General features: G+C 33.9%; 1 protein-coding gene across 6 annotated transcripts in view; it reads right to left on the bottom strand.

The window, feature by feature from the left end:
- Cep290 (centrosomal protein 290) overlaps positions 1 to 14,381 on the bottom strand; it is an 84,085-nt gene that overhangs the window by 13,399 nt on the left and 56,305 nt on the right. For all 6 annotated transcript variants that reach the window (XM_031350123.1, XM_031350125.1, XM_031350124.1 and 3 more), the window contains 6 exons: positions 13,963 to 14,184; positions 13,564 to 13,686; positions 11,447 to 11,592; positions 10,976 to 11,131; positions 8,412 to 8,535; positions 441 to 575 (listed from right to left, as the gene is read on the bottom strand). In XM_031350123.1, coding sequence (XP_031205983.1) covers positions 441 to 575; positions 8,412 to 8,535; positions 10,976 to 11,131; positions 11,447 to 11,592; positions 13,564 to 13,686; positions 13,963 to 14,184 — 906 coding nt within the window. The remainder of the gene's footprint in view (positions 1 to 440; positions 576 to 8,411; positions 8,536 to 10,975; positions 11,132 to 11,446; positions 11,593 to 13,563; positions 13,687 to 13,962; positions 14,185 to 14,381) is intronic.

Genomic DNA, 14,381 nt, shown 5'->3' with positions numbered 1-14,381 from the left:
AATTGACACTCCTATTCTCTGGGATTCTCTTGGTCAATATGGCACACATATTTGTCCACTAGCTCTTCTATGCAAACCCTCTCATGATTCTAAGTCAGACCTCCCCTCTCCCCTTTTCCTAATGGGGCTTCCTCTTTTCTTGTAGCATTTCGTGTCAGCTAAATAAACTATTGCATACTAAATAACTATTGCATATTCGTTGGCAATCTTCCTCATTGGAAGACAAGTTTTATTAGTATTTGGACTTTAACTGGCTGCCTTCTCTAGCACCTAAAAGCATGTCTGTCAAAGTAGAGACTCAATAAATAACTCTTAAATCAGGAAGTGGATATAACATTACAAAGATATCTTATGTATATGCGTTTCAGAAAATAATATAAGTAAATTTAAGTGTGTGGTGAATTTGGTGAATTCAAGCATTATAATAAAGTTAAGTTTACCTTTAGTCTCGGCAAGTCTTTATTTGCTTGTTCAAGTTGAAATTTTAGCTCAATGTTTTCAGATGACAACTTCAAGTTTTCCCTCTGAAGTTCATGTTCTTTTTGACAATGATCATCTGACTCTATTTCTGAAGTCTGGAAAGTAATATTTAGAAGTATGCTCAACATTTAATAAAAGCCACAAAGATGTACTGAATAAGGAAACATTGCCAAAAGTGTAATTTTTAAAAGGAATATGGGGAGAAAATGGCAAGTATTATATAAAATCAAAACCAAGTTAAGATACATTATGGAGCCTTCCAGTCTGTCTGGGATGGTGTCCTGAGCAGACCTTGGGTGCAAGCTTCACAGCCAGTCCCACAACACCCAGAGGAAGCTCCACTCCCAGGCGCTCCTAACACCCAGGATCAGAGGTGAGGAGGACACAGGTGAGATGGCTATGCTGCCCTCTACTCAACACCAGATGAAATGAGTCTCATCTACACCAGACTCATCCATCCTCTCTATGTGAGGCAATACAATATTGAATAAATAATAGACCTACCCAACCCCCTCTGAACAAAAGGTGATACTTGGCACACATCAGGAACTCCTTGAAAAGCTTAGACTGTGAGGGTTGATCGACTTGATTAGATCTTGTTGTAACTCCAGACTCTAGTTACAGTTTATCTAGGACAATCTTAAACCCTATGAATACCCATTGCTTTCTCACCCCTGTGTCAGACCTGACTACTGGAGACTAACAAACTTCTTGGAATATGTTAACAGAAGCCAGTTTAATCCACCAAAAGGGTAAGATTCACCAGAGAGCATCTGAGTTGTCTGAGACGTCTCTGCTCTGCTATAACTAACAAAGGATTCCTCTAACATATTTGAAAAATGCCTTGATTCATGACTTTCTTTGTTCTATTACTATAAAAATAATTCATAAAACTACTTAGAATTAAGAATTAATTAGAATACAGAATGTGGAAAAACCTAAATCTGTGTTCTCAGGGTCAAAGTCACATGTATATCATTACAGAATAAACTTATTTCCCTTAAATAAAAAAGTTGTGCAGACTTTGGTATCCTAGTGTGACCATGCTTTTTCAGACTGAGTTTTCATATTTAACCCACATGATATTAAACAGTAATTAAATGTAAGAACTAAGGACTTATGCTGGAGCATGGGATAGAAGTAACCTCTAGCCGGTCTCTCTGGGCTGGTGTCCTGAGCAGACCTTGGGTGCAAGCTCCGAAACCAATCCCACAACACTCAGAGGAAGCTTCACTCGAAGGTGCTCTGACATGCCCAGGATCAAAGGTGAAGAGGACATATCTGTCCCAAGACCAGGAGTAACTGGGACCAGCAGGACCAGGCACATGGGAACTCTGCTAGCCCAGTGGCTCAGGTTCCTTCCGGTGTGTCTGGGCTGGTGCCCTGAGCAGACCTTGGGCGCAAACTCTACATTCTAACATTTTTGAAATATGTTAGAGGAAACCAAAACACTCAGAGGAAGCTGCTGCACTTCCAGGAGCTCTAACAAGTCCAGGACCACAGAATCCTAGAATCACAGGATCACAAAGACAGCTTGACTCTGAGGAGTTCTGACACAACCAGGATCACAGGAAGGACAGCCTCCAGTCAGATTTAGCAAGGACAGGTAGCACTAGAGATAACCAGGCAAGGAGTGGGGGAGGGGGGAGCTTAAGAAAATAAACAACACAAACCAAGGTTACTTGGCATCATCAAACCAAAATTCTCCCACCATAGCAAGCCCTAGACACACCATCATACTGGAAAAGCAAGATTCAGATATAAAATCACTTCTCATGATGATGATACACGACTTTAAGAAAGACATAAATAGCACTCTCAAAGAAATACAGGAGAACACAGGTAAACAGCTAGAAGCCCTTTAAGAGGAAACACAAAAATCCTTTAAAGAACTACAGGAAAACACAATCAAACAGGTGAAGGAAATGAACAAAACCATCCAGAATCTAAAAATGGAAATAGAAACAATAAAGAAATCAGAAAGAGAGACAACCCTGGAGATTCAAAACCTAGGAAAGAAATCAGGAGTCACAGATGCAAGCATCACCAACAGAATACAAGAGATAGAAGAGAGAACCTCAGGGGCAGAAGACACCATAGAAAACATTGAAACAACAGTCAAAGAAAATGCAAAAAGGTAAAAGCTCCTAACCCAAAACATCCAGGAAATCTAGGACGCACTGAGAAGACCAAACCTAAGGATAGTAGGTATAGAAGAGTGAAGACTCCCAATGTAATGGGCCAGTAAATATCTTTAACAAAATTATAGAAGGAAACTTCCCTAACCTGAAGAAAGAGATGCCCATGAACATACAAGAAGCCCACAGAACTCCAAATAGACTAGATGAGAAAAGAAATTCCTCCTGTCACATAATAATCAAAACACCAAATACACTAAACAAAGAAGGAATTTTAAAAGCAGTAAGGGAAAAAGGTCAAGTAACATATAAAGGCAAGCCTATCAGAATTATGCCAGACTCCTCACCAGAGACTATGAAAGCTAGAAGGTCCAGGACAGATGTCATACAGACCCTACAAGAACACAAATGCCAGCCCAGGCTACTATACCCAGCAAAACTCTCAATTACCATAGATGGAGAAAAGATATTCCTTAACAAAACAAAATCTACACAACATCTTTCCACAAATCCATCCCTACAAAGGATAATAGATGGAAAACATCAACATAAGAAGCGAAACTACACCCTAGAAGAAGCATGAAAGTAATCTTTCAACAAATCCACACAAATCTAATTCCACCTTTAACAACAAAAACAACGGGAAGTGACAATTACTTTTCTTAATATCTTAATATGAAAATTAATATTACCAACATATCCTAATTGATTGAAATCTAAAATGTGAGGAATTAGAAATTCGTTGATTGTCATCCAATCGTCTCTCTAATTTGGTAATTAGAGAAATAGGTCCAATATTGTACAATCCATATACACTTTCAGCTTGTTTGTTCGTGACAGTGTCTGGCTGTGTACAACATAAGGGTCCTGAAATCTTGTTTCTCCTATCTCAGCCTCTCTATTAGTAGTATTGTTTATTTCATGATTTTACACTATACTATGGTTTTCAGAACAGCTTATTTCAAAATATTTCAAAAGTATTTATATACCCAAAAGAAATATAGACAATTAACTTGGTAGGTGGCTTGTAAGAGAACAACAAAGAGTGAGACTGAATACTTTGCTTGACATTTGTAACTCTTGTTTGAAGAAGAGGACTTTATAAGTTACTGTTTCTCTGACATGAATGCTTTCCAAATAATCACAGCCAATGAACCAAATTCTTACCCTCACCTAATGTCTGTGCCACCCTCCAAGCAGAACCATTGTTCATTGAAACAGTTGGTGAATGACTTTATGGATAGACCATCTTAATACATACACCATTTCTTAAATGAATGTAACCTGTTCTCTGTGGGCTGAGAATGAAGTCACTCGCTCAAGTCAAGTAGCTTTGACCATAGCAGGAAGTCTGTATCCAAAAACTGTGCCTACAATTCATTCCTTGGTGCAGCAAAACTGTCAACTCTCAGCATAGTTACGATGAGGTAAAATCCTTTGGTGATGTGAGAGTCAGTGAAGTACAGCCTTATTATAATGAAATCCAATGTCTAAAAATTATTCTTATTTTGGGCTTGTAACACAGTAAGAGCCAAGATTTTAAGCTCTACTAAATACAAAACAAACAAACAAACAAAACAACTTTATATATTTATGTTTACTTAAGAAAATACTAGTAGTGATGTATTATTTTGAAATATACAGTTAATATGTTTGGAGTTATTTAAAATTTATATTGAGAAAAACGTATGTATTTTCAGTATTGCTGTAGACATGCATCTACATAAGACTGTTAAATTGATTGTTGTTTTATATCAAACAACATTTATAATACTCATTTTTATTGTTATAATATTTTATAAATTTTAAGGGATATGACAAAAAAGATACTGTAGGTATTGAAGGTGAGGTCTCTGGGAGGAATTGGGGTACAAAGGGGAAACAAGAATGTGATTTAATTCTATTTACTTAAAATATGTTTTTAAATGTTAACAAATTCAGATAAATTGAAATCATGTAACTTTTCTCATCATAATGCAATAAAAGTTAAAAAAAAGTTGCTACTTAAAAAAATAATCCAAGAATTCTCAAAACCATGAGGGCAATCCCTTTCCCCACTGATTTTCTATTGTGTACAATTTCAAGTAGAGATATACAGCTAGTTTCATATGTAATTCATATCCATTTCATAGTACTTTATATAAAATATATTTATTTACCATTTTTGCTGGGAAAAGTTTCTAAATATTCTCATTTATTCTTTACTTGTAATAATTTTTAGTCTTCATTTCTTTTTAATTCTATATTTAGTTGACATATGACACCTGTACTTATTAATGAAGCAAACTATTAAAATTTGATATATTTTATAACATAAATCAAATTGCTGAAATTGGCATTTTAATTTTATCAAAATTTCTAATTTATAAACAGATAGAAACTTATATTATTATTTATAATAATATTATAAATATAATATTATTATTATATTTATTATTTATAAACAGATAGAAATTTATAATTTCTATCTGTTGAGAACCCTCATTTTCTTCTCTTGAGTTATCCTAAAATGCAAAGTTAACTATTTTAAACTCTAGATAGTCTCTGTTTATTAAAATTGCTTTTTCTTTTGGAAAAAAATACACTATGGAACTTCTAGAAAGGTAATTTTAGAAATTAAAACAGAAAGCAAAGTCAAGTATGGCTTAAAAATCTATACATACAATGACTTCACAGTCACTTCCACAATGTTTAAACTTTCCTATACTAGTTTTGTTAGTCCAAAATAAAGGTTATTCAAATTGTGAGGGTTGGAATTATTCCTCCCTCTAATTCCTAACTCTCAACATCTCAGATGTGATCTTATTTGCTTTACAGAAATAATTAAGTTAAAAGGAAGTCATTAGAGCCAACCCTGATTGAGGAAGATCAGTTCCTATGAAAGGAGGAAATCAAGGAATTTGGACAGAGATATTCATTTGCAGGAAGATATTAGGAGACTTCACACTATCCTTCTTCTAAGTAAAGAAAGATGAACATGTTTTCTTAGATTAGTTATAGAAAAGATGTTCGTTTAAGTGTCAAGCCTCAGAACTGATTTTCCTCTCAGTCCTCAGAAGGCAAGGACACTGTAGTAGCTTGGCTTTAGCCATTCAATTCCTAGGACTGGGAGACAATAGACTTCTGCTATTTAAGTGACATTTATAGCCAAGTGTTTCTTAGTATCCAAAGAAAACAGATTCCAGGACACTTCCCTTCAACTTCTGTGGGAGTTTACTTCCACTAAATAAAATGGCATGGTATGTGTATCTAACTTAAATATATTTTCCATATACTTTAAATCATTTTGAGACTGCTTATACTTACTATCATATAAAAGAAATATAAATAGCTATTATAGGCTTGTTTAGAGAATATATTGTATACATAATAAAAAGATAAAGAAAGAAAGTCTGTATACATTTACTAAAGGCCTATTTTTCCCAAATATTTTTCATTGTTCGTTGAAGCTAGATGCAGACTTATCAACATAGAGGGAGGCTGTACTCTGTGACTCAGGAAAACACTATATAAAATAACCACCTCATTTTCTTCCTCCAGAAGGCAGTCAGTAATTTGAAATACAAGCATCAAGTTTGTCCTCTGAAATAAATTAAACACTGTATTTGCATTTTTTCTTGGCATGAATCTACCCTGGGTTACTATTTATGCTTATTCTTTATTCTAAGTTGTATGTTTTTTGACGGACGTTTTTAAATGAGTCTGAGTAGGCTGGCACATTAGAATGTTCCCAAGCTTTAGGACTGCTGTGTATAGAACAAACTTTGTACCAGTTGTCAGCATGGCTCTGGCTGCTTCTCACCAGTACTCTAGTGGCTCAGCAGGCTGTGAATCCAGTACCTCCCTAGACGTTCTGTTTAAAATAATATTGTATAAATAAGTTTAGACTTTCTTTATAGCATATCTCAAATTATTAAAATTATACTGTACAACACATATTTGAAGTGAAGAAATATATATACATTTTCTTAGACCAAATATAAAAAAAGAAATAAAAAGGATACAAAACTAAAGGCATTCTAGATAGATCTTTGGTCCTGATGAGACACAGGACACTGGCAAAAAGGCAGCCCTGGGTATGATTTTTTGTTTACAGGATACATATGCGTATATGCAATGGCAAGAAAGAAAACAATGTTTTGTGATGGACATAACCCGCAATAAGAAGCAGGTCCCCGCTTATTCACATGGTCCAGGCACGGACTAAGACTCTTCTAGTCTTAGGATATTTACTACAATGCAAATCCTGCAATTTACCAAGCTGATACCTTTAGCATCTGGGATGGTTTTTAAGGTCTCCATCAGACATGGAAATCTGCAAATCTGTTTCTTAACTTTTTTTCTTCTTGTAGTTTGTCTCTTCTATCTCTGGTATAGATATGATCTGACTAGTAAGAGTATCAATGACTGCTTAATAACAAAATATTATGACTTATAGGAAAGAATCTATCTGATAATTTCTCAAGGAGGCATTTTATCATATTTCTCATTGAATTATGAGTGCATTTACTATATAAGAGATTTGTAACTTTTCCTGTTATTTTATGAAAAGAAAGCTTTTTAAATATAACTGTGTAAATCGTCCAGATTTCTAGAAACCTTTATTAATCAGTCCTTTTCATTTTATGAATCTTACCTTCTTTGTTAAATTGTCACAATGTATGTATATGACTTTTTATAAACAATCTTAGCTTGTAAATAAATAAAGGATTGCACTATATTTAATTGAGAGCAATTTTCTGGACTGACACATCAGTTTCCTCTCTGCCCTATGCAGCTCCTCAACACACATGTGCCATGTCAGCATGGTGCTCCTTAGCAGGTCTACTCTGACTAATATTACAGGACTGACATTTTTGGCTACATGTCCCTTTTCTTTTCTCATTCTTACCAGCCTTATTCTTGTTCTCATTTTTATGCTTCTGATTGTCATTTTAACAAAATTATTAATTACTTACCTTTAGGAGCTGATACATTTTTATAATTGAGGTTAAAAATCTGTAGGGATAACTTAAATTTGCTCTATTTATTATTTGGTATTGGTTCCATATTTAATTCAATGAGCTCTACAACACTTCTGTAATACCACAGAATATCTGCAGATTCATAAATCATCAGTGATATTTGTTTTTTTCTCCAGTTTTTGTTCTGAGTATGTTATGTGGCATTTTGTTTTTTGTATCTTATTTTTCCTTATACTTTTTTAGCTATTGGATTTTTGAAGAGAACCACTGTTTCTATCGTCACTGTTCACACTAATGGCATGGGTGGAAAGCACCTGGGGCACACATCTGAGAGGCGGTGGGGATGCAGCAAACTTGCCAACCATTACTTAACAAGTGAGGGTTCTGCACAGCAGCATCTAGCTCTAACTAGAGCTGGAACTTTACAGATAGTTTTTTTAAAGATTTATTTACTTAATGTATATGAGTACACTGTTGCTGTATTCAGACACACACCAGAAGAGAGCATCAGATCCCATTAGGGATGGTTGTGAGCCAGCATGTGGTTGTTGGGAATTGAACTCAGGACTTCTGGAAGAGCTCTTAAACACTAAGCCCATCTCTCCAGCCCATGCTAGAGATTTTTGCAATCAAGGATTAGAAAATGCTTGAGGACTTAAAAGTAACTACTGTCATCACACAGGATTAGAGAAATGAGTCAGCATTAGCTAGTAAATGGGAATGTGCTGAGTCAACATTAAGGAGGAGCTAATGTTTTTGTCCATATAAAGGAAGAATCTTATGTCACTTTCAGGCCTTAACACTAAGGAAAGGAAAGATGTATACTTACCAAAGACTGAGAATATGTATCCTTTGAAAGCTTTTTTTCTAAAGTATGAAGTTTTTCTTGAAGGTATCTATTTTGTAAATGTAAGTCTTCCACCACAGAATCTCGTGGAAGAGCCTGATGGGTCCTATGAACAACCAGAATATTATGTATTTCATATCACTTTTTCTAAAATTTATGAAGTTATGATACAGAAAAGAAAAAATACAGTGTGTGTATCAATGCTATAACTTAAAATTTTTTCAAACTTCCAAAGTTCACAAGAAATAAATTAGGATATTATAATTATAATTAAAAATGATCCTTTACTATCAGGCATCTACAAAAAAACTTCTTTATACCATCAGTTGAAGTCTGCTCTGATTTATAGAAACACATTAACATTTTTAAAGCACATGTATTTTCTTATATGGAACTATGTAGAAGGACTAAAATACTATTTTAAAAAGCTTACAGAGTAACTGTATACTTTCAGTTTCATTGTCCAAAACCTCATGGATCCAACACAACTCTAACATTTTCAGTAAATGTTGTCATATCAAGTCCAAACTTAACTGTCTGGCTACAAGTCCCACCATACTCTGACACAAACAAATCTATGAAACCTCTGGTCCACCAATTTTTCTCCATTTAACAAGTAAATGAACATTTAGTGTGAAAACATTAAAATTCACTCTTGTGTCTATATCTTTACTAAAAACTTATCTATAGCATATCCTTCCTCTTATTAATTATATATTTGATAAATAAAATTCAGATATTCAAATTTTTTAGGACATTTCTAGTTACATTAATATATTCACAATAGGAAAAGAAAAAAAAAACCTTAAAGATACTAGAAAGTTTCAAAAAAAATTAGAATGCTTTTAGTAAAATCCTCAGAGGCTAGCAGACTTTTGTTTGGAATATATGTTTAGGTGAAGAAAAAGAAGGAAAGGAAAGACCCATGGCTGAAAGCTAGACTGAACCTGTCAAGAGGGAAAGTTCCTTAATCACATTACTCCTTAAAAAAAAAAAAAAAAAACTGAAAGATAAAGACTGAAAGAAAAAAAAGAAACTTAAAAAATGAATAGCAATTGGAATTTTGCAAGGAGTATATACAATCTCTAGAAGTTGGTGAGAATGCTTGACTAGAAGGCTTCAACTCCCTGTGTCCACATCACTGTACTCAAACTGACACACTCATGAATGTAAACAAGAAGGCACCATTCTAAGAAACAGAAACTTAGAAAATATCCCAAAATAGATAAAATGAGATTATATCTAACTAGGAATCTCTGTACTTCAAGAAGTCAACCTACACACCAAGAAAAAGTATATGGAAATTCTAAGTTTAAGAAGAAGGGATACATAAACAGATATCTCTCAAAATGAATTCATAGTCAACAAGTTTACAAGAAAGCAAGAAAGAATAATTTTGAGTGCTTTAATGGCATGGAAATGATACGTGCCTACCTACCTTGATTTGAACATTACGTGATGTATCATTTGAAACATCACAGGCAACTCATTGTATAATTATGTTTCATGTTTTATTTTAAAAAGCACTAACTATAATTTTAAAGACAAATAAAAAGGTATCATACATTTAAGAAAAGTAAATATTTTACATGTATGTTTAAAGATCTTGGAAGATGTAATTCAAATAGAAAATTATATACTGTAGCTGTTAGTGTAGTATGATTTTATCTTACTCTGACTATAGCTCTGAAGAAGACAGGGGTTTTAAAAGAAAGTTAAATCAATCTCAAAGGCTTTTCTAAGAAAATATGTAAATGTGGTGGTAGTTGGGGGTTCTTCAGATCTGCACACCGAGAATACAATCTCATCTTGGTCAAATATAAGGGCCAACTACTTATGACTCTGACAAGCAAATATGTTTAGATTGGGATAATAGCAGAAGTTATTAGGCAGAAGACAAAGTCCACCCTCTCCTCTTACCACCTGGCCTGAACTCAGGTTTCAACCATGAAAATGGCCATCAGTACTGAGGGGAGTTCCAGAAAAGCCCAATTCTGACTTGACTTAAGAAAGGGAATGGCTATGACTCTCTGTCAAAGAGTCTTAGTTTCACAGAGAAACTTCAACTCTCTTGACTAAGGCTGCACTCCCTCTTAAATTATTCCAGATTTCAGCCCATGGATGGTGGCTGTGGCAGAGTCTGCAATAGGAACCCAAATTGATACCTTTTTAAAAGGAAATCTTCCTCTGCAGTTGTTGAATGAGTACAGCAAAAATTCCTCTGCTCCTCCCTTCAGCCCACCTGGTGCCTGTTTAGGCACATGCATTTAGAAACTACGCAACATAATGGTTTAATTAAAGCCCAGTTCTACCCAAAGTAACAATGGCAACAGACGCCAGAAATACCACAAAGATGGCCATGGGGAGCTCTACACAAGGACTAAAAAGAGGTGGTTATGATCTTCTGGGCTTATTCTTGAGCTACATGTGCATCAAAAACATAATCAATAAAAGCCATACTTGAAGCAATACATTGCTATTTTTGTATGTACAAGCCAAGCAATTCTCCATCAACATAGGTACCATAATTCCATTCACCAGATTACCTCATGTATAATATATCATTTTCTAAGTCCAGATTTCTCTTTTTTAGTTCTTCCAACTCTTTTTCTGACTCCAAAGCTCGCACTCCTAAAACCTGGTCAACAGTCATTCCTGTTGTTTTCAGTTTCTTCTGCAGAGTAAGTTTCTCTTTATCAGCTCTGTAGAATTTAATAAAGAATGAAAAAATGTATCTTTGATAAATGTTATTGTTCAGTTTATTAAATTGCAACTTAGGCGTCCTTGTTCTGTTAATGAAGTACGTGCACCACTTTGTACTTGGCATAAACTTATTTGAAAATCAGATAATTCATTCATACTTGTTAAAATATATTATAGTACATTTGAAAGGCGACAAAATATAAATCAAAGATAATCAAAACTAGCAAATTTGTCATTTATCAAATAAGATAAACTAAATAATTTCAAGATAGAAATTTAAAATATTATTAGTTTTACAATGAATTTTATCTTACTTGGCAAAAAGTTCCTTTAAGGTGTTCAGCTGCTTTGCCAGACTGTGGACTTCTCCCTCCTTCTCCTTTAATCTGTTGCGAATTCCCTCTACTTTGGTTTGCCATTTCTTACCTTCTTCCCACCTAATTAATTCTTCTTTACTACTCTGTAAGCAGTAACAAATGTGTTATAAGCTGTCAGTATTTTTAACCTCACTTTAAATATTTAACCACAATTTTAAACTATGCAAGATAATATATAAATAGTTCATTCTGTTATATAAACTCTAGAATATTTAGATATGGCAAACTATTAGGAAAACTACTTCCATTTGAGTAGGCTTGGCTCATCACTTGACAGACAAGAGTTTCAGACAAGATTCTAATGCCAAAGAAGTTACCACAACAAATATCCTTAAGAAGTTAAATGAAAACTCAAATACATGATTTATTTAAGTAAGCTTCTAAAGAACAATTGTGTGAACCACCAATCCAATCTTGTTACTGCATGACAGTTTGACAATTATCTATTACTCTAATTCACTCTAGTCTAAATGCACATTACTTTACCATGAACATATATTTATTTTGTGCTAACCATGTGCCCAGCTACCACTGTAGATACAAAGAGCAGAAAGCATATATGAACCAGATAAGAGGATATAAGTTTGCAAATCTTACAATTTTGATTTGTTGAACAAACTTGAGAAGAAGATATAAATACAGGGAGTAGGTTACCTGGTGATAAGTGCTATTAAAAATGGAAAAGGCAGGGATCTAGCTTCTTACAGGAACAGATCATCTGGTAATTGTGATGGTAGGATTATGGTTGCTACATTACAATGAAAGAGTCAAAGAAAGCTGTGTGATACATGATAGTCCCATGTTTTGAATGAGTCCCACTGGTTATTCATAAAGTTAAAATTTCTGTTCACAATTTCATGAACTAGTAATTTAACTCCATTTTACCATTTATAATTTCCCCCTAGCTGGGCGGTGGTGGTGCATGCCTTTAATTCCAGCCCTTGGGAGGGAGAGGCAGGTGGATTTCTGAGTTCGAAGCCAGCCTGGTCTCCAGAGTGAGTTCCAGGACATCCAGGACTACACGGAGAAACCCTGTCTTGAAAAAAACCAAAAAAAAAAAAAAAAAAAAATTGCCCCTATACACTGAATTAGTAAGAGTACAATTACCTTTTAAAAATAAAGGTTAGATGTTATTTTGTCAAAAATTGTAACAATTGCTTATCATTTTGGAAATCAAATTACTAGAAGTAATGACACTGACGACATCATATAAACTGCTATTGGAACACATTTTTGTAGAGTTTATATTTGAGGCTTAGAATTTACATCAATAATACCTAAGTTACAAACATATGGTTACCTTACTCGTCTAGTATAGCTCATAGACATGCTGATATATATATGAATAACATATTATTATTATTATAACATCTCATTATTCTTTTGTAAATTATTTTTATACTTATACTAATTTCATTTGGGACATTAAAATACTTTGAAATTATAGAAGTTTATATTGAGTCTAAGTTTCATTTAGAATAATACAGGAGATATTATGAAATATCATGTTTACTATAAATGAGGATGTCATGTCTAAAAAGGCTGGGAGGTGTGGTGTGAACTCAAATCAAACAATGTCCTCTAAAACTAGAGAGCATTCAATATGTTTTCTCCAAATTAAATAAGTTTCTAACCTTATTTATTAAAATCAGCTACTAAGTATCCTTTTAAAACTTATAGAAATCTTTCCAGACTGATAGTTCTTTTTGTTTTAATGTACTCCAAGAGTCATGTGTCTTCTGGAAGTATGAGTACAAGCTTGGAGAATGAGATGTGTACATAAATAGTTGGGCAGCATGGGATGGAATCCTTCTTAGGGGTTAGGCAGGCAGTGAAAGAATAGGGAGAGATAGGAACTTCATGGGCTACATAGGATGTGAAGAGACACTAATGGCCCTCCAATGTCAGGAAATGACATGGAGATTTATCACTGGTGTGTCCTTTATTTAGGACCATACACAGTATGTCTGAGGCCCTTAAACTAAGAGCAAATTATCTGCTTACCAATGCATGCTCTGCTTAGTTTAAACTCTTAATGAGTACACTTCACATACCTTTTCCTTCACAGGCTTTACATCTATGTCGTCCACCTTTCTTTCCAGTTGGCTTTCAAGTTTTTTAACTTTCTTTTGAAGTTCGTCGATTAAACTTTGCTTATTGTCTATCAAAGTTTTGCTCTAAAAACATTAAGATATAACTTTACATGACCAATATTAAAGGAGACATTAAATATTCCAATTATGGAAGTCTGGGAGGCTACGATTAATCATGTTTTCTATAAGACATTGAGTATCAGGATAGCATGGAAGCTACTACTGTGCCTTATAAAAATGTCCCACCATAGACAGTAACAAATAACTGGAGATAGTTTTTGCACATATTGTAGAATGAATGAGGATCATAACTTATACATTACAGATCAAGCACATTATCGGACTTAAATACAAAATTACCTGCAGCCCACTGGACAGTCTCTTAATCTGTCTTCTCAGCTCGTCATTTTCTTGATCAATTCCATCTTTCTCTCTAAGGATTTTATTATAAGCTTTTTGCTTTTTTTGCAGCTCATTATTTAAATCATTTAAGTCATCAGCTAGTGCATTTTCTTTGTTTTTACTTGTTTTAAGAGCTTCTTTCAATTTTAAAAGATTTTCATTTAAGTCTTCAATTTGTGACTAATAAAAGACAAAAGTATTACAAATTTCTTCAATATTAATAATAAAGCAAGAGAAAACTGAAGTTATAGTAATATACATTAGAAATACCATCCCACTATAAATTTTTAAGGATATCACACAAGGGAAAACTACAAACTGCAATATTTTTTCAGTTCATTTCAAATGAAGCAAATTCACTGAGAGAATTACAACTA

Source organism: Mastomys coucha, unplaced genomic scaffold, assembly GCF_008632895.1.
Source record: "Mastomys coucha isolate ucsf_1 unplaced genomic scaffold, UCSF_Mcou_1 pScaffold4, whole genome shotgun sequence".
Taxonomy (NCBI): Eukaryota; Metazoa; Chordata; class Mammalia; order Rodentia; family Muridae; genus Mastomys; species Mastomys coucha.
This window is presented reverse-complemented; position numbering and strand designations above follow the sequence as displayed.